We start from the raw sequence: 20,911 nt of genomic DNA, 5'->3' as shown, positions 1-20,911 counted from the left end.
TGTGGAGAGCTCTGAAAATACATGTTTACATCTCACACCAACCATTAACATTATATTACAACAAATGTGCATGAAAAACAAAACATTAGGTAATAAAAGTAATCATTAGACTGGCCTGGAGGATGCTTAATGTCTTTAAACATAAACTTAAGGACATTGGAAGTATTTATAAATTTTCTGGCTAAGTAAACTATGCGTGTCAATGTGTGAAGCGGGAATTGGAGCGAGGGCTTACCTCGAACATGCGTGCAGCGGTGCAGCGTACGAGTGCAGATGTATGGACCACTCCATACCAAAGCACCGTCAGTAGAAGCTCATGAAACGCTGGGTTTGCCCTGGAGACAGGAAGTAACGGTTTTAGTGGGGACTCACAATGTGACAGTTGATGATCCCACTAAACCTGATCTTCTAGTCAGTTAGAGAGCCATTAGCATGAAACGTCTGCTGCATTAGATCATCAGGATACGGGAGTCGAACAAATTGGGACATGTTGCTTAAACCATTATTGTCGGTTTATGCAGGGCTCAACTTCAGGGATGACCTACTGACCTCGGGCCAGTATGTAAGTGTTTATGTCTAGCAAATGTAAACATTTGGTTTAGAGTTCTGCTTGTCTACCTTTTAAACATTAGTAATTAATAACAGAATTTGAATTTTTGGGTGAACTATTCCTTTAATATTAGCTAATATTAGCTTACTGGCTTATATACAGTGGTGGCCAAAATCATTAGAACACTAGTATTTTTACTAGCTAAAAATGAACTGTGGCAACGTTTGCAAGATGCTTCAAGAAACCTACCTGCAAAGATACAGTACTGTGAAACTTTTAGGCACTTGTGTTAAAACTATGTAAAATGTGAAACACACAACAGCAAATATAGAAAAACCTTACTTAAAACCATTTTTTAGCTGGTTAAAATACTAGTGCTCTAATAATTATAGCCACCACTGTAAATTAAACTTTTCAAGAATTAGTTAAGATCAATAAAAAAGAAAAAAAGAAAAGAAAATTGTAATGTTTTGCAGTAAAAAGTTTAATTTCCTGCTCTTGGAAGTTTCTTAAATAACTGTACAATTTCCAGCTATTATGGCAATTTTGTTGTTGCAATCTTTTTTAATAAAATAAAATTACAAACATCAAAGCAATCTGAGTAAAATTGTGTAATAAACAATATTTAGTAAATTTGTACACAATTAAATCATAAAATACAATTATAAATGTGAAATTGTGTAAAACACATTTTGTGTAATTATATTTTTCAAATAATTTTAAAACTATAAATATATAACTAAAACACTTCAAAAAATAAAAATCCTTTAATAAATTTCTTAAAATAATTCTGAAATGATAAAATGCTAAATTTGTAAAATTATACATATAAAGGTTTATATTTGCAGTAATAAAAAATATGCCCCTCCCCCCATTAGAGTATTATGAAACTATTTTCAAAGAAATTTTCATAGGAATTTAGCATGGTTAACCCCCGGGATGTCAGAAGCAAGTTATAATGCGAAAAAATATTTAATAATTGTAAAATAATTATATAATTAATATTATTATATTGCATTATATATTACAAATGATACATGTAAAACTAATAAGATAAATATAAAGTTATATATTTACAGTAATAAATAAATCTCACCCTGCAAAGTATGATATCTTATACCTTAGATCGCATTTTTAATTGCAGCCTCTGGTTACAGTTTCAGTGCTTCAGTGTTCCAATCCACTCAAATCATATGGGTTTGGAATAGCATGAGGGTGAATAAATGATGCCAGTTTTAACTTTTGTGTGAACTACTCCCTTCAAATGCATGAATTAATAAAGCTTTAGTGCATTGAAACTGACAGATACTCTCAACGGCGGGGTCATGACACTCGAGAGCAAGTCATTTTACATCAGCTTAAAGGAATTGTAGCCCTAGATGAGCTCATGCAGAAATGCATCCTGGCTGCAGATTTAACAGTGCTGAAGGACACTCACCCCAGCTCTACAAATGAAGCCTTTAGACTGTCAAGGGGAGCATGGGAGAGAGACAGCGTGGTCATGACATCCTCAAGAAAGCCGATCAAGAGTTTACGGTCCTCCTCCTGACACAGACAACTTCATCAGAGAGAGGCTTTTTCTGAATGAAGACATCACACACCAGGCGTATGGTGAAGCTCCTACCTGATTGTAGCACGTCAGGACTCCGGTTGCATAGATCGGCACCGTAGCCTTTGTAAGGATGCCATTTCCTGCAGAGGCGTCTGCAGGACACACTCGGTGTTACAATCTCTAAACATATAACTGAACACTCGGTTGAGAATTAGTTGAACCCATCTGGTAATAATTGAGTGCAATTCAAACCATTACAATGATACAACATGCCCAGTTTTGTTGGCAGATACTTTAACCATAGACTTTTTTTTTTTACTTAACAAACATTCAAAGAATGAAAGAAAAAGCTCCATTTCCAAATCCCATGAAGAGTGAAAACACATATTTGACACACAAGCCTCCAGCATGGGAAAGAGATATAGAGACGAAGAGAGAGAGAGAGAGAGTGTGTGTGTGTGTGTGTGTGTGTGTGTGTGTGTTCACTTCCCAGCCCCTCCTCTGACAGCAGGAGTATTATTTTTGGTTAAGTGAACAGTTACTCACCCACATTCTCCTCAGATAGCCGCAGGATTTCTTGGAATTGAGGTTTTACCTTTAAAAATGAGGGGAAAGGAACACCTAAATTAAACTGAAACTGCTGAAGGGTGAATCTGAGCTGGACTATTTGCAGCACAAGCTTTATTTAGCCAATTCATTTGGCCAAATATTAAAGAAGTACATGAAAAAGGTGCTAGAGAGAGAGAAATTACTGTACGGCGAATGTCTTTGACCTGTCCTACCTTAGTGTTGGTAAAGATTTTCCCAAACGTTCGACATAATCTCCAGAAGAACTTGGAGAACTCGTGCACACAGGTGGATGAGGTGACGTTGATGCGTCCTACAATCTCTATAAGCTGTGGTAAACTGGACATAAAGACAGAATCAGGCCCATTGCAAATGTAGGTAAACTTAGCCATTTAGATGCAACATATGGTGACATGTATACATATACAGTCACTAAAAGGATTTCAAATACATTGTACCTAACTGCCAAATCGTATATTCATTTTTTACAGTCTTACTCTACTTCTCACTTAAATGTGCTGCTCAGACCTTTAGGACTTTGATATGTAAATGACCTCTGTTCTGATTGGCTAACTAATACAAAAAAATGTAAGTCGAATATATTTTCTATTTAAATATATAATAATACATAATAATTATTATAGTTAAAAATAAATAGTAATTAAATTTAAGTTAGGGTTCTGTTGTTAATTGTAACCTCATAGCAATGTAAAAGGGCTCCCTACAGTTTAGAGCAGAAGCTGAGGAAGATTTTTTCAGATTTTGTTTTATTATTGTATGAGGTAGATTTAGATATTTCTAATTATAAAATTATTATAAAAAATATTATAATTAAATTAAATTAAAACACTAAATAAAAATAAATAAAAACTATATAAAAATGATTTATGTTGTGTATATTTATGGATATATATATATATATATATATATATATATATTTAGATAAATAAAATATATATATTTTTAAATAAGAGTATGTGTTTACATAAATACACACACATACACACACACACTTGATAAATTTAAATTTTAATTAACTGACGCTAACGTTTTCAGCCATTTACACAAGCTTCTGAGTTTGTGTGGAGTGGCCTATTCCAAATGTTAACATGTTCTTTGTTATGACGTCATCTGACACTTTCTGACCCTTTGTTTTCCTTTTTCTAAATAATCTGGGTGGGATGAAGATAAATCTTTGGATTATGAATTCTAGCAGTATATCAGAAGATCAAGTAAAGTGTTTTTTTATGAGCCGTTTCTTTTTAATTGCCACATATGCATGCCATTTAATGTTCTGAGTGGGTGACCCAAGTTCCTGTCTCCACCCTCAATAAAAACGGCAAAACCCAGAGGTCAAAAGGGGGAGGAGGGTGTGTGAGACATTAACTTACAACTGGTTGACGACCCAGAGCAAACTGTCCCATCCTGTAGTTCCTTCATGCTGGAGCTGATGATCATATAACTGCAGCAGAACTGCCAACTGCTCTCGGCTGCCCACGATGGTGGCCACGTCCTGCAACGGGGAGGCAGGCCGCGGGAACCGGGTCACTGCGAGGTCACACACACACACACAGGAGCAGATTTCAAAACCAAGAATACACCAAAAAAGCATAACTGCGCAAATCATCTGACGCTGCCGCCGTGCGTAAATGAAAGAGCACTTTGATAGTGAGCCCAAAACCAGAGAGCAACCTCAACATGGCAGGAACCCTACAGTTACACTGAGTCAGGCGCCAGGTCTGCGGCGCTAAACGTGGCCTGACTGAGAATGTTAGCAGAAAACGCGTGCGTGTGCCTGCGTGCACATGTTGACGTTGGCCAACCCTCACCCTCGATTGGAGGCACGTCTCCCTGTAGTTTGGCTCGGCTGGTGAAGGGGGCGTTCTGAAGCAGCACCGCAAACAGAGACGGGATGAGGGACTGAAGCGCTGATAGATACATGTGCAGCTTGTGCTCATCTAGACCATATTCACCCTGCTAGAGAAAGAGAGAGGAATTTAGGAAATAGATAACTGAAGGACGCTGAAAGAGTGTGCGTGGAGCGCTTGACATGTTGTGCTTAGTTACTTTGTGGGCACAATGTCTCTAAATGTACTGAGAACAAGACCTGGAAAGCCTGGGCTGCGTTTCCCAAAAGCATCACTGACAAAATAATTAAGAAAGTTTGAAATACTTAAAATATTTCAGTCTTAAGAGTCAATTATAGAAAGAATATTTAATTTCTAACAATTAATTCCATTCACTGGATTCAAGATTCCTTTCTATAGATTCAAATGTATGACGTTTAAAAGTTTGGAGTTAAGATTTTGCAATGTTTTTGAAAGAAGTGTCTTATAGTATGTTCGCAGAGGCTGGATTATATAATTTATTCCTGTGATGCAAAGCTGAATTTTCAGCAGCTATTACCGCAGTCTTCAGTGTCACATGATCCATCAGAAATCATCCTAATATGTTGATTTGGTGGAATGTAAATGTAAATATTTATTATCTCTATTGTCAAATTTTGAAAACATTTGTGATGCTCTTTGATAAAGTAATAAATATATATTATTTTTTAATTTGAAATAGAAACTTTGCCTTTACTGTCACTTTGACTATTTTAAGGTCCTTGCTAAACAAAAGTTAAATTTTCTTTAAAACAAAACAAACAAACAAACAAACAAACAAACAAACAAACAAAAAAATATATATATATATCACATAAACCCCATACTTTTGAACTTTAGTGAAAAATTTTATTGTGAATAAATATGCAATTCAGAACATTAAAGACTTCATTCTCAAGATACAAATATACCAGCTTTGAAAATTAGATTCCAAATATTCAAACATAAAATGTTCAAATAATTCTATTCTAAACAGATTCAAAGATTCCATTCTAAATGTTAAACTCAAAAGATTCCATCTGAACGATAACAAATTTTTTTTATTTTTACGAGTCTTTATAAGATCCGAAAAATGATCTGAAAGATTCTGTTGTAAAGATTCAATTCAAAAAGCCTTCATGGTTCCACTCTAAAACGATTCTTAAGTACCACTCCAAATAATACAGTTCCATTAAAGTCCATTCTAAATATTCAATTCTGAAAAGACTGAATTTATTTTATAGAGATTCAACACAGGTCAGGTGAAATCTAAACAAAAGGAAGTGTCTTCACTAAGAAGTTAGTGTGTGTGTGTACAAGTATGTGCTGGTTTTAACCTTGAGCAGCTTCTCGATGCGTGTGAGGAGCGAGGGGATGAGCTGGGACTGTAAGTTGCCCAGTTCTGTGCACCAGGCAGCGAAAGCAGGAATGAACACTTGGTGGGTGGCACTGACCACCCTCTCTGACGGGTCGCCCAGAGACAACAGCATCAGCTCAAAGCCCTATTACATAGCCATATACAAAATAAAGCATATATACATAAGAAAACACTTATAACGTAAGTGTAAAAACACTAGATTGCGCTTGAGCGCCAAAACATGCGCACACCTGGGAGTATTTGTCTGGGTCGTCAATGTAGCCCATTATGATGCCCAAACTTTTCACCACAGCCTCTCGGACCATATCGGCTTTATCTTCCGCCAACATTTGCTGGAGCATGGACAGAACCAGAGAGCTTCGGATCTCCTTCTGTAGACGCACACATACAGTATATACTTGTATTCCCATGCCAGCATTGAATTGCCTACACAACATCTGTTTTTGTATTCTGCTGTGTTTGGTTAAATGATTAAATGTTCATACTCACGAGGAAGTGAGTAAACATCTGACACTTCATTATAGACCGGAGCATACAAAGGCAAAAAAAAAAAAAAAAAAAAGGCATAATACCAACAATCAGAGCCCCGTTTGAGTCAAATCAATTCAGATGTAAAAGACAGTTTTTTATAGAATTAATAAATTAGCAGCCTGCTAAACCTTATGCCTGTAACTCTATGAAATACAGCCAATGTAAACTCCAGTTACTCAAGTCTTAGTGGCACTAATAAGTCAGGTAATTCTAATATGCAAATACGGTGCTCAACAAACACTTCTTATTGTTATTAGTGTTGAAAATTGTTAATATTTTAGTTGAAACAGGCAGTTTTTTTATTTAAATAATATATTTTTTTTTATAGAAAGTTCAAAAGAACAGCATTTATTTGAGATAGAAACTATTTGTAAGAATGCAAACATCTTCTACGGTCACTTTATTTTTATTAATTTAATGTGCCATTGCTGAATAAAAGTATTAATTTCTTCAAAAAAGTAAAAGTAAACCCAAGACTCTTTTTGATCAATTTAACATGTTCTTGCTGAATAAAAAAGGTATTAATTTCTTTAAAAATAAATAAAATGATAATAATAAAAAGAAAATCTTACTGACCTCAAAACCATAATTTTAAAGACTGACAAATTTTTATCCTAAACAAATATGCAACTCAGAGTCTCAATATTCAAATATAACATTTGAAAAAGATTCTAAATATTAATTTACAAAATGTTCATTTGTTTCTATTCTAAATGAATTCAGAGATTCCATTCTAAATATTAAATGCTAATAATTGATCTTTGAAAGAGTCAAATATAAAAGATCTAATAATTTGAGTCCAAAAATGTATAAAAAAAAGATTAAATTGTAAATATTAAGATATAAAAAAGGTTTCAAAGATTCCAATCTATTGACTCAGTTCTAAAATGGTCCCAAGGCTCTTTCATGGCACTAGATGAACCGCCTGCTGTGAGCTCCGACCATAACTCTATGATGTTCAGCCACTGCAAACAAACAGCATTCCTCCATAGCAACACACACACACACACACACACAAATGTGAACAGATTCTGCACTATGTTGACATTCGTTGGTTTGATTATTTGATAAGTTTGATTTGATTATTTCAGCATGCTCTTGCTTGACTATCACTCACCGCAGTTTGGCTAGTGTGATCTTGGACGTCTAGTGTTTCAGCGATCACTAACTGTGACTTTGTTGAAAGGTGAACATGATTAATGTGTCCCAGTTAGACTGCTTTTATATTTAGAGGAACGTAGTCTCTTACGGGTAAATAAGGGGCCAGAGCTCCACATGCTTCCGCCACCAGAAGTCTTCTCTCTGGATACTTGTGGTTGATCTGAGCGAGAGAAACACACATGTGACACAGACGTACACAGACAGCGAAGACACAACACAACACGGCAGCGTCAGTTCCAGCTCTGACCGCAGGACTTCATACCCACCCGTACCCTCTATAAACCACATTAGCTCACATTTTTCAGTGTTAAATGCTCGAATTGTTTAGGTTATTTCCTCAGCGGAAATAGGTTTCCATGTGGGGATTTGCGAATGTACTGTACTTCTGAAAGTTTACTTAAAAACTAACAGTAAACATAGGGATGTGTACAAGTCATGGACTGAGCATGATCTACAATGGCTTCATATTTTTTAGGACAATTTAAATCAGACTTTATGCCTGAGAGCCATCATAGAAATGACAGAGTATTCATAAATACATAATGGATAAAACCTTTCTAACCCATTTTGTGAATGTGAATTGTGATTTGGAATGACAAAGGTGAGCAAATAATGACAGAATTTTCATTTTTGGGTGAACTATCCTTTTAACCAACTTTAAGGGTACTTTTTGTTATATTATAAGAATTTAAAAGGATCTAAAGAAAAATAAATAAAAAAATAATTTATAATGAAATTATTATGCATTTATTCTGTATTTATTTAATAACAAAAACAATCTTAAAAGACTTCGGTTATTTCTCCTAACCGATGCTCGTTAACCGATTATTAACTCTTAAGACAAGATTACTTTAAATTAGAATTGAAATCAATTAGAAAGCATAAGTGACCCGTTAAAAACACTAACATTTGTTTTCCGGGGATTCATTTTACATGCGCAAAAAGCAGCAAACAATAAATAAAAATGATAAACTATATGAGAAATATATTTTTACTTGAACAATAAATCAAGAAAACAAAAGAAAAAACTGTGCAACAAGTAGCCTGCAGAGTTTTGGTTCATTTTTGTGGTGCACCAAAGGAAACCAGGTTTATTTTACAGAAGCACAAAGATTTGTTTTTATTGTGAATTTACACAAATAAAAGCAAATCTTTTACAATTCCGATTGCCTTTATGACTAAAAGGAGTAATTCCGTCCACTGTTAGAAGAAAAAAATTCAAGTGACACACACCTTGACAATGATGCCTGTTCACGATCATAATAAAATAAAGTCAGTCGAACATATGGAAAAAAACACTGCTCAGTTTAAATATTAAGCATTATCACCGTATTGCCATCATCTAAAACATTTGTTTTACCTGGATATTGGAACGTGGATGAAGTACATAATAAATCATATTTTAGCATTCAAATACATGGCAAAGACGGAAACATTTGATTTTGTGTAGAATGAGGGACCCAATGTTGGTTTTGGTTTCATTTTAGCCTAAATCAATTAGTTTTGGCTTGTCGTTTATATTGCCTTAGCTTCTTATATTTTTAGTTCTTGTTCTTTTCTAAATACTGTTAATTGATAGGATTTGTTGTGAAGCGAGGGGAACTAAAATAGCCTATCTATGTTTACATTGTTTATTATAATGTTTATAAACTTTTTTGGCCTATTTCTCAATTAAATAATAAAATGCAACTTATATGTGACTTTAGTTTTCTAAAAAACAATTGTTTTTACGCGTAGAGAATTTTAACCATGCGGCAAACCTTTTAAAATATTTTGATAAATTACTGAATTTTATATTTAATAAATCAACGACTTTTAAACCATTTAACTGATTGTATTAATCAGTCTAATTCTTAAGGTCGGTTAACCGGTTAAAATGAACATCCCTATTCAGTATTCAATTATGCTCACTATTTCCACAGAAATCTAATAACTAACGTCTTTAATTCCATTTCGAGAGATTCAAATATAACGATTTTTTATTTTTTTTCTAAATATTTGATTTTAAAGTTTAAACTTTTTTTTTTTGAAAAGGTAAAAATATTCCACTCTAAAGATTCCACTGTAAAAAGATTAAAATATTCTGTTATTAAGACTCCATTCTAAATAGATTCCAATATTCCATTCAGAAAATATTCTAATAACCTACTCCAAAAAGATTAAAAAAATTTTTAAACTTGTCAAGTAAAAGCTAAAAATGCTCAAAAATATTTAAGTGCGAACTTAACTTAAAAGTCCAAAAGTTATGTTACATATTAACATTAGTTATTTTACATCATTACACTTCCTCTTACCCTAATATACAGTAGTTTATTGTGCCACTGCTACGTCTATATGTAAATCAGCCATGCTTTGATTGGCTAACCTTTTCACATATGAAAACTATTACAGATGTACTATTGATAAAAAAGTCCATAGGATGTTACAAAATTGTTGTTTTGACCATTTGGTTTGTGTGAATAACAGAGTGTGCCTACAAAGGAATTCCTGCTTTTTTTATGTGGTGAGTGTGTGTACGAGTACAGAACTAACCTGTTCCCAGCACTGTGGCAAGAGTTCGGCTTCCACCCGAGTGGGACCCACATGTTGGGCGAATGCCACACACCCGGTCAGAATCATCTGCCTGGAAAGACAGATTACAGCAGAGTGTTATCAAACTCATAACAAAAACGTTTTTTTGTTTTTTTTGGTCAGTTTACACATGCGCAGATGCCCAAATGCGCACACACACCTCTGCTCATCGTCAGGTCTCTTGATAAGATTAAAGAGGATGTGCAGTAGCTGGTCTCTTTCTTTGGGCTCGGGATGCAGGCAGGCCGTACACAGAATGAGAGGGATCAACTCCTGTGGACACATACAGGAACGCAGGTCAAATAATATGCAATGCAGAGGGAAATAAACACACATGCATCCGCTAAAACTTGTCCCAAAGGACTCGGACAGGGAACTTCCGCAAGCAGGTATTTGAGGATATAGGGAGAAAAAAAAAAAACTACTCTATTGAAGAAACACCTTCACCACAAAGGAGAGAGTCTACAAGCCACTCATCCATAGCACTAACTATGGCTGCTTGTTGTATCGGATATTCACGACACGTTTGCAACTATGTTCTTGGCGCTATAATATTTAGAAACACTGTATAGTGAAGTGATTTTTACTCTGACACCAGATATAATTTTTAATACTTTTTTTTTACTAATGGGTGCAGGACATTATAGTTCATTTATGTAAGAGACGACAGCACTGTGACATACTGTAATATTTATTTATTTATTTGACAGGGACAGTGTACATTAACATTACTGTAAATGCACCAGAATTAGCCAAAAGGATAATACACCCAAATATTCTTCATACTGTGGACTACCAGTAAAATCTATAAATTTGGGACAAAAAAAATATTCAGGCAGTTTGACCTGAGCATGTTTTGCTTAAGTGTTTTTGCTTATATGACCTTTTTACACCACAGACTGAATGAAATGAAGCATCAAAATCAATAAACTGATATATGTGACCCTGGAGCACAAAACAAAAAGTAGCAAGGGTATATTTTTAGCAATAATCAACAATACATTGTAATTTTTCTTTTATGCCAAAAATCATTAAGATATTATAAGTAAAGATCATGTTCCATGAAGACATTTTGGCAATATACAATTGTCCTACCATTAATATATCAAAACTTAATTTCTGATTAGTAATATGCATTGCTAAGAACTTCATTTGGACAATTTTTTATGTACCATCAGATTCCAGATTTTCAAATATTTGTATCACGGCCAAATATTTTCCTATCCTAACAATATCCTATTCCATACAATGGAAAGCTTATTTATTCAGCTTTCAGATGAGGTATAAACCTCAATTTAAGAAAAAATTACCCTTATATGACTGGTTTTGCGCTCCAGGGTCACACACACACATATATATTTTCATACATATATTTTTTTAGTAGTGCTGTCAAATGATTAATCGCGATTAATCGCATCCAAAATAAAAACTTTTGTTTACATAATATATGTGCGTTTACACACACATATTACATATAAATATATTTCATATATAAACATTACATATTTTTCTTAAATGTATACATGCATGTATTTGTATTTATATATACATAAATATATACAGTAAACACTCTATTTTTTTTATTTTGGATGAGATTAATCGCGATTAATCGTTTGACAGAACTAGATTTTTTCTTTATGACTTTCCCATTTACTGTTGGATTTTAAATATATTTTTTAAATATATGGCTTTATATATATATATATATGTGTGAAATTGTATCAAATGGGATTATTCCCTGTTCACTTAATGCAAGGCTATTTGTGGAGAAAAAAAATTACTAGATTTTATGGCTGTATAGGAAGGTTTAGTAAAAAACAAAAACAAAACACACACCTCAAGAAAAAGAAGATATATAAAAATATACATAATTTTGTCAAAAGGCTCAAAATTATTGATATATATATTGCCCAGTCCTAGCAAAAAGATGTACTGAAGCGCCTGTTTGTATGTGGATATGTATAAACGTGACATTCTTTCTCTGAAGTACATACAAAGCCATTTAGCCATGTAAATCAGTGGTTGTTTACCGTAACAGTGAGACAGTTATGAAAGAAAACCTCACCAGCACGACAGATATCACATTACAAAACAGGCAGTGTGCCCTTGGTACACGTCACATGGCCAAACAACAGTTACTAGCCCTGTTTTCCATGAAGATCCAGAATAGAAACAACAGGATTCACATGAAAATTTGACACAGAAGTGTTGATTTTCTCTTGATTTATCTCATCTTGAGACGTGACTGTGGGTAGAGATCAGCCTCGAATAGGCACTTTAAAGTTAAAGATAGTTAAGCAAACATGCGGCAAGACTGCAGGCTGTTTGATGCCATACTTGTTTGTTTGGACGGCTCTTTCAATACACCCGCTTCTTGGGGGAAAGTCACCTGCCAGAAGTTAAAACCAGAATTTTAATCGGATGTCAGAGATGTTATGAAAGAAAGGGTTGGTCTGTTGGAGACGGCAATGAGCCGTTTCATCAGTAGTGACTTTGTGTAAGAGTGTGGCATTATGAGGCAGCGTCTCCTGCACCAGGAGCAGAGCTTTCAAAGGAGGCATAGTTCTGAAAGATTTTATTTGGCTCTGGTCCAAAGTGAAAGTGTGGAAATGTGTAAGTGGAACTTTCGCGGAAGAGCTACTGGGGGAAAAAAACAAAAACTATTAGAAGCAGGCATTAAGAATGGGAAGAGCTTTGAGACTTGACTAATAAATGAATGCACACACTAATCGTATTTGGGCCCCATTTAAACAGATAAAAGTAAAAAGTAAAATCTCAATGCATCAGATAAGAAGAATAAAACAAATTATTCTAGACGTTTCTTTGACCAAAGAATTACCATAAAGCTTGCCCAAACAGATGCTTTTTCCAAGGAAAATAAAATAATAAAATACAATTTTCATTGCATCAAACAAATCAAAGGATTCTGGACTGTTTTTACACTTTGACTAAAGAGTTTCCATAAATTGACCAAAACATTTCCATAAATATTTTTGTTATAACACTATTTTCTTTTATTAATAAATAACATTTATTATTATTTATTATTTTTATTTTACAATTTATGAATGTCTGTCTGTGGTGCATTTTGCTAAAAACAAAAACAAACAACCAAACAAAAAAAACACTACTTATAGTTGAATTTAGTCCCTGTTTAAACTGTAAATAAAACTTAAATTAAACTACACAAATAAATAAATAAAATCTTATTTGATTAAATAACAAAACATCAAAGGGTTCTTACACTTTGGTCAATGATTTTCCATGAATTTATTATAACTTTCCATTATTTTGTCATTTTGAAAATATTGTTTATATATTTATTTTCTAACAATGACTATCAATTAATTATTAATAAAAAAAATTTTTTTATTCATATTCATTTTATATCATTTTAAAACAAAATGGCTTTGTTATGCATTTTGCTTGACAAACTACAATTATTTATAATAAATGGCCATTTGTTTGATATTTTTTAATCAAAAGCAAAACATTCGTTTGTGGCTGAAGTGTCCAAACATTTTTGTTGGCAAAAATACAAAAAATTAAATATGTTCTCAATATCTAAACAAAAAGCTAAAAAAAAAAAAAAAAACCTAAACAAGAACTTGCACGTTTGGATTCCTTGTCACTCCAAGTTGTTTCCCATGAAAACTTGTATTTATATGCAAATTTTCTGTTATACCATCAGCCTGCACGGACTCATTTTTTAAACACACAGGAAATCAACAGCTACATATCAAGATGACTACCAGCAGAAAGCAAAGAGGCCCAATCAGAAACACACCCACATATGCAAACACTCCAGACATAATTCTGCAAGAAGAAAGGGAGTTTTGGACTGTTGCAAACACATAGTGCAATGGCTGGTGTACCTGATGTCTTATCAGTTTGACATGGTAATCAATAACTTGAATGGCCTTTAATTCCGAAAGGCTTTATCTTTACAATAAAATTCTGGTAGGTGTACAGATGACAGGAATTATATTGCAAGGCAGGTGCTCCAGCAGCGCCTGATTAGTAATTGTTCTGCACCAGATGGGTGTGTCAGAGTGAGTGTGTGTCTGAAATCAAGGAAGAATTACGAAGCCAACAGAATTAACAGGCAAAGCTCAAAGTCCAGTTTAGCGAGACGATCTCTACTCCTCGTGTGGTGTTTGCTTTCACCCGACTTCAGCCTGGAAAGCATCCAATCCATCTTAAACTGTCACCTGTCTCCCGTAAAACAGAACTGCCCTATGCAAATCAGAGGTGCCTGACAAGGGAAATGCTGTGGAACTGGCTTGGAACAGTACACACCTTTGGGTCTGCTCTCAACAGATGAGCAATGTGTGCATGTACCTTGTGTTTTTTTCTAAATGTTTAGTCATTTAAACCAAATCAGCTCTGTAATAGGGAGGCAAAGAAAACAACTGAACAAGGTTTCAGCATCAGCTGAAAGGCAGATACTGAATAGCTGCAGCCTGAAGCACAGAAAAATCACAGCATACAAATGTTCCATTGGTTTGGCAGTCAAAAGTTTAACTTTGAGTTATTCGTCTGAAATTGCCATTTAGTTTTTCTTTAAAAAATTCAGCTACTCGCTATTTATTAAAACAAAGTTCAGAATACACTTTAAGACAAGCAATGTTTGAAGTTGTTGTAAAATATAAATCTGCATACCTGTGACAGCAATTGTAAACGGCTAACAGTTGAAATAATTAACTATATTTATCTGTAGAAAAATATTATATTTTGACTATTATTAACAATTTTATTAAGCTAACAAATTTTTTTAGTTAACTAAAAATTAAATATCATATATTAACTGAACAATTTATGTTTCATTGTAGGGCTGGGCGATATATCTAACGATATGATCATGCGCATCTAATCAGTAAAGCTGCTTCCATGATCACCGCTAAAATCGCCATCACCTGCTTATAATTGGAGTGGCATTTAATAGACAAAGCCGTATATCGCTGACAAGCTACGCCATATCGCGTTCATTATCGAAGGCGATTCATCTGCGATAATGAACGCGATATGGCGTAGCTTGTCAGCGATCGACGGCTCTGTCTATTAAATGCCACTCCAATTATAAGCAGGTGATGGCGATTTAAGCGGTGATCATGGATGCAGCTTTACTGATTAGATGCGCATGATCATATCGTTAGATATATCGGCCAGCCCTATTTCATTGCTACCATTTTATGAACGCAACATTTGTATTTTTGCCATTACAAATATTGAATCATTCTTAAAATCAAGACACATTTACTTTAAAAGCATAATGACACAAGATATTAAGTTCTGTTTTCTGAAAAGTGCATCAAAATTAATTGAGTTTTTGCTTAAAATGTGAAAAAAAAAAATCTGAAATTTTTCAGTTTTGTACTTTATAAATATGACAAAAAAGTTCAAATGATTAAATAAAGTGAATGTATACAAATATACAACTTAAAACATTATTGTTTATACAGTATATCATTATTAACTACTAGTAATACTAATATTACAAATAATAATACAATTAATTCATTAGTGGATTAGTTTCAAAATATCTATCTAGTCAAAAAAAAAAAACATTTAGAGCTTTATCAGTTTAGAAGTTTAGTACACAGTAAAAGTTTATAGTTGAAAATAATCAATCAATAAAAAAAGAAATGCATTTGAGTCAGACAACTAAGGAAGCTGATGAAAAGCCAAGCCAACTGAAAGGTCAAAGGTCACACGCATGGTGAAGGAAGCAGGGCTGATGTGAGAACGTGCCGATGTGTTCCACTCACCTGACAGAGGTGCACAACCATTCTCTATCGGAGCAGTGAGATGCATGCACAAAAGCAAGAGAAGAAATGAGTGAACAGAACAAAAGAGAGAGGTGGACTTGTTTAGAGAGAGAGACAGAGAGACACACACAACTACAATGGAAAAAATAAGTAGAGTCAACGTTGAATTAAGAATAGAATGAGAAGGAGAGGCCAGCCGCAGTGGACATGGAAGATGAGGTGGAACTGCTGGGTCAAAAGGTCATGGGTTACCTCTCGCTTGGCCAGCAGGACGTTGGGTACGATGTGTGGCAGACAGCGGCCCAGCATTAGCATGACACTCTGCTCGCTGTCAGCTATTCGAGACACCTGAGAAACGAGGACATGGGAATTAGGCACAAAAATGTCGCCACATAATAGCATGGAAAGGCCAACATGTCAGAGATTTCATTTAATCACACGTGCCCAAAAAGTACTGCAACCCGAGAACCTTTTCTGCTTTTGTGTTCTGGACATAGAAGACACTATGAACTCTGAGACCTCTCAAACGTGCTTATTAATGCATTCCTGGAGATTCTGAAAGCAACTGAACCGCTTCCAGTGCACTTCTTTCTATCGTAATGACTAGTCATAATTGTTAAAGGAAAAGTTCACTCAAAAATTGTGTTCCAAATCTAAGTGACTTTCTTAATAAAAATAAAAGATGTCTAATAAATAGACATTACTTATTCTAAGTTTAAAGCCATTTGATTATGTTAAGTTATTATTTTAGCTTGCGTTAAGTTATTATTTTAGCTGAAAAATCACAGCTGCCAGCGGTGATTGTTCACTTTATTACATATCTTATTATTAATACTTTGTATTAGGATTTTTTAATATATATATATTTGAATTTGAATTAGTTTTTTCAATGTAGTTTTTTTCCTTCATTTTTAGATTTAGTAATTTTAGTGCTTCAATTTCAACAAACCTAATTTTTCCACTTAATTGCCAAAGCAACATTTTAGTTTAGTTTTTAGTTATATTTATTTTAGTGCTATCAAATGATTAATCGCATCCAAAATAAATGTGTTTGTACAGTGTATATTTATTATTTGTATATAAATAAACACACATGCATGAATATATGTAAGAAAAACATGTTGTTTATATATTAAATCTATTAATATATAATATAAAAATATACATATAAATATTTTCAGAATATACTGTATGTGTGTGTAATATATACACATAATAAATATATGCAGTACACACACCTATTATGTACACAAAAACTTATTTTGGATGTTATTAATCACGATTAATCGTTTGACAGCACTAATTTAATTTCATTACTGCTTTATGTCAATGTCTGAAACTGATTTTTTATTATTTTAGGTTTATAAACCCTAAATCATTTTGATCCATGAAGAAATCATTCAGACTTGGCTTTGTGAGCCGGATCAATTGAAAACTGCGAAAGATGTAATTTTCGAAACTTGAAAAAATCATGACATTTTGAAAGATTTGTTCAAGGAACAAAAATGGCTAAAACTACATAAGAGTTCTTGGACAGATCTCAAGATTTTCATCGAATAACTAATTTTTTGATCTGTTTGTCACACAAAGCTATTGTCTGGCTTCAGAAGATTTAAAGGAAGCTGCAGGCCATTCACAGTAACTGCACACCCAATTCAAAATTTTATAAAATATATATCTTTTGAGCTCCATATAAGAAAGAAAGTCAGTAATACTGGTTTTAAAGCACGTGAGGGTGAATAAATAATGACTGACTTTTCATTTTTAGATGAACTATCTCTCTGAGTGTGACAACCAGTAGACTCCACATGTGCTTGAGCTTTTGTACCTGTATGTGATCCGATACCACTCACCTCTGAGCCCAGCCTACTGTCAGTAGACATTCGACAGAAGGACAAAAGTGCTTGGTGGAAGGCCGGAGACAGCTTTCTGCACAAGCAAACAAAACATGATTTAACAAGCCACCTCCACCTCCGGTTACCAATAACTCTACATATTAGCCCAGTTTTCCACAGCACCGAGCAAAAAGCTGATATAGGAACAGTCAAAACAAGGAGAGGGTAATTTGTCTGAATCAGCCTCGTGGGGTAAAAGTCCATCCGGAGCAGATGTGCAAAATGATGATGAATGGAATATAAGGTACCAGTCAGCACTGCAGGAGGACTTTGGGGGACTGCAATGGTGCTTAATGCAGTGCTGCCATCTAGTGCCATTATAGCTATGTAAAACAACAACAACAACAAACGGGGAGGGCTGCCTCATTGTTTACAGTCTAAAATAGAATAAGTTACTTAAAGGGTTACTTAAAGGGATAGTTCCCCCCAAAATAAAAATTAGGTCATTAATTACTCATCCTCATGTTGTTCCAAACCTGTAAGACTTTTGTTCATCTTCGGAACAGAAATTAAGATATTGTTGATGCATTCTGAGCGCTCTCTGACCCTCCCATAGACAGCAAGAATCCTTACATAATCAAGGTTCAGAAACGTAGCAAGGAGATAAAAATCCATGTGACATCAGTGGTTCAACCACAATTTTACGCATCGCGAGAATACTTTTTGTGCGCAAAGAAAATAAAAATAACGACGTTATTCAACAACTTGCTTTCTCCGCATCACACTATAGTGCCATTTTGGACACTATCACATAAGTAAGCAACGCATGTACGCGGATACATTGTTTACATTCAGATCAAAGCCTAAACAACATAAACAGTGTACCTGCGTACAGTGGTGCTGACACAGAAAAGCATACATTGTTTACATACGTGATACTCTTCAAAATAGCACTATAGTGTGACATGGAGGAGATTAATTGTTGAATAAAGTCGTTATTTTTGTTTTCTCTTAGCTTCGTAAAATTATAGTTTAACCACTGATGTCACATGGATTATTTTAACGATCTCCTTGGTATGTTTCTGAGCCTTGATCATGTAAAAATCCTTGCTGTCTATGGGAGAGTCAGAGAGCTCTTGGAATGCATCAAAAATATCTTTATTTGTGTTCTGAAGATTAATGAAGGTCTTACAGGTTTGGAACGACATGAGGGTGAGTAATTAATGACAGAAATTTAATTTTTAGGTAAGAACTGTAATATTTTAAAATATTACTGAAATAAAACAAAAGTCGCTTTCTATTTTACTTAATTTTAAACAAGTAATTTATTCCTGACAAAGTTTTATTTGCAGAAGCTATTACTCCGGTCCTCAGTGTCACATGAGCCTTAAAAAATCATTTTAATGATTGGTGCACAAAAAACATTTCTTTGTATTATTAATAAATGTAATTTTAGTATCACTGAGATAAACTAATTATTTCATGTATTATTTTTAGTTCATAAAATTAAACTTAAAAGAAAAAAACTTTGTCTTAGCAACTGAAATAAAAATAACTTATTATTTTTTTTAGTAACAATTAATAATAACAAGAAGAAGAAGAAGAAGAAGAAATATTTAATTTTAGTTAACATTTATTTTAACAGTTTTAATTTTAGTTAACTACAATAACCGGTTGACAATGTTGAAAACAGCTGTGCTGCTTAACGGTTTTGAGGAAACCATTATTTGTTTTTTAGGATTCTTTGATTAATAGAATATAAGATAACACCTTATTTCAAGGTCTCCTTGTTACACATTGCATCTACTTACTTCTATAATAACAATAAATTATGCATGATTACATACAAGTAACCCTAAACCAAACCCTAACCATATAGTAAGTACGTGTAGTTAATTGTGACCCTGGACCACAAAACCAGTCTTAAGTGTCAATTTTTTTTAATTGAGATGTATACATCATCTGAAAGCTGAATAAATAAGCTTTCCATTGATGCCTTTAAAGTTGTCCAAATGAATTCTTAGCAATGCATATTACTAATCAAAAATTATGTTTTGATAAATTTACGGTAGGAAATTTATAAAATTTCTCATGGAACATGATCTTTACTTTAATATCCTATTGATTTTGGGCATAAAAGAAAAATAGATAATTTTGACCCATACAATGTTTTTTTGGGCTAATGCTAAAAATATACCCCAGTGACTTAAGACTGCTTTTGTGGTCCAGGGTCACAACTAATATTACTCAGAACTTAAGTGTATAATTACACTGTAACAAGGACACCTTAAAATAAAGTGTAACCAAATATATTAACGAATTAAAAAAAGCTTTAAAAATATTTTCAAAAATGTTACTAACGCCAACCATCTGAACGGCAGTGTATATTAAAGAAAGGACTTTGGCAATATCTAGGGACCAGAATATCATAGACATGGAGTTTGACTACTTTGTGTTGGAACGGTATACAACCACCTAGTAACCACCCTTGCAACCACCTACCAATGTCCTAGCAACCAATTAAAACACATCAGAAACCATAAAGCAACCCTACAGCAACCATTCAAATAATCAATGCCCTTTGACGACCAGTTTGCAGCTTAATGTTTGGAAAGCTTTCACATTAGGAGTGACTATTATGCTGAAAATGTGGCCTAGATACAAAGCCCACAAAGATTTCACTTCTAATAGAAGTTTTCTATGCATCTGTGCATCTCATCAACTACTTTTTACATCATAAGAGTGTCTACTTCAACACGGAAGAGCGGGTTCTCACCTGTTGGGCTGGTCAAACTGCACAGAGGTTTTACCCTGCTGACTCTGAGACTTTAGTTTGTCTCTGTGAGGTTGTGTAGCAGTAGTGGTGCTTTCAGTGCAGTCAGTAGTAGCAGTAGTAGTTGAGGTCTTTGTAGTGTTGGCATCCGAGGAGCTGTCAGTTTCGGTGACCCCTCGTATGTCCAAGTACTGTCCATTGTCTAGGGGGGGTTTACCACATGGAGTGTCTTCTTTAGACGGAGTCAACTTCACTGCAGATGTGGGATCTGATGAAACATTCCTCTGAAGCACCTGGATATCACTACACACACACAAAGGTACATATATTACATTTAGTGATATGCAAAATCCGTGCAGA

At 34.1% G+C, this 20,911-nt stretch overlaps 1 protein-coding gene across 18 annotated transcripts in view; it reads right to left on the bottom strand.

Annotated features, from left to right (window-relative positions):
* Window positions 1–20,911, bottom strand: part of relch (RAB11 binding and LisH domain, coiled-coil and HEAT repeat containing) — a 42,999-nt gene that overhangs the window by 10,078 nt on the left and 12,010 nt on the right. For 8 of the 18 annotated variants that reach the window (XR_003275561.1, XM_026200955.1, XM_026200954.1 and 5 more), the window contains 18 exons: window positions 20,555–20,854; window positions 17,797–17,872; window positions 16,196–16,291; window positions 15,944–15,967; window positions 10,336–10,448; window positions 10,137–10,227; window positions 7,693–7,764; window positions 7,561–7,617; window positions 6,402–6,425; window positions 6,143–6,283; window positions 5,872–6,036; window positions 4,499–4,646; window positions 4,061–4,217; window positions 2,885–3,008; window positions 2,649–2,697; window positions 2,175–2,254; window positions 1,989–2,095; window positions 236–335 (listed from right to left, as the gene is read on the bottom strand). Coding sequence is in view for 17 of the 18 variants with exons in the window: in XM_026200955.1 (XP_026056740.1) it covers window positions 236–335; window positions 1,989–2,095; window positions 2,175–2,254; window positions 2,649–2,697; window positions 2,885–3,008; window positions 4,061–4,217; window positions 4,499–4,646; window positions 5,872–6,036; window positions 6,143–6,283; window positions 6,402–6,425; window positions 7,561–7,617; window positions 7,693–7,764; window positions 10,137–10,227; window positions 10,336–10,448; window positions 15,944–15,967; window positions 16,196–16,291; window positions 17,797–17,872; window positions 20,555–20,854 (1,924 nt within the window). In the remaining variant the exon portion in view is untranslated. The remainder of the gene's footprint in view (window positions 1–235; window positions 336–1,988; window positions 2,096–2,174; window positions 2,255–2,648; window positions 2,698–2,884; window positions 3,009–4,060; window positions 4,218–4,498; window positions 4,647–5,871; window positions 6,037–6,142; window positions 6,284–6,401; window positions 6,426–7,560; window positions 7,618–7,692; window positions 7,765–10,136; window positions 10,228–10,335; window positions 10,449–15,943; window positions 15,968–16,195; window positions 16,292–17,796; window positions 17,873–20,554; window positions 20,855–20,911) is intronic. The other 10 variants (XM_026200967.1, XM_026200966.1, XM_026200972.1 and 7 more) reach the window with 6 other exon arrangements.

This window comes from Carassius auratus, chromosome 24 (genome assembly GCF_003368295.1).
Source record: "Carassius auratus strain Wakin chromosome 24, ASM336829v1, whole genome shotgun sequence".
Lineage (NCBI taxonomy): Eukaryota > Metazoa > Chordata > Actinopteri > Cypriniformes > Cyprinidae > Carassius > Carassius auratus.
The sequence above is the reverse complement of the archived record's forward strand: the minus strand, read 5'-3'. Positions and strand labels throughout refer to the sequence as shown.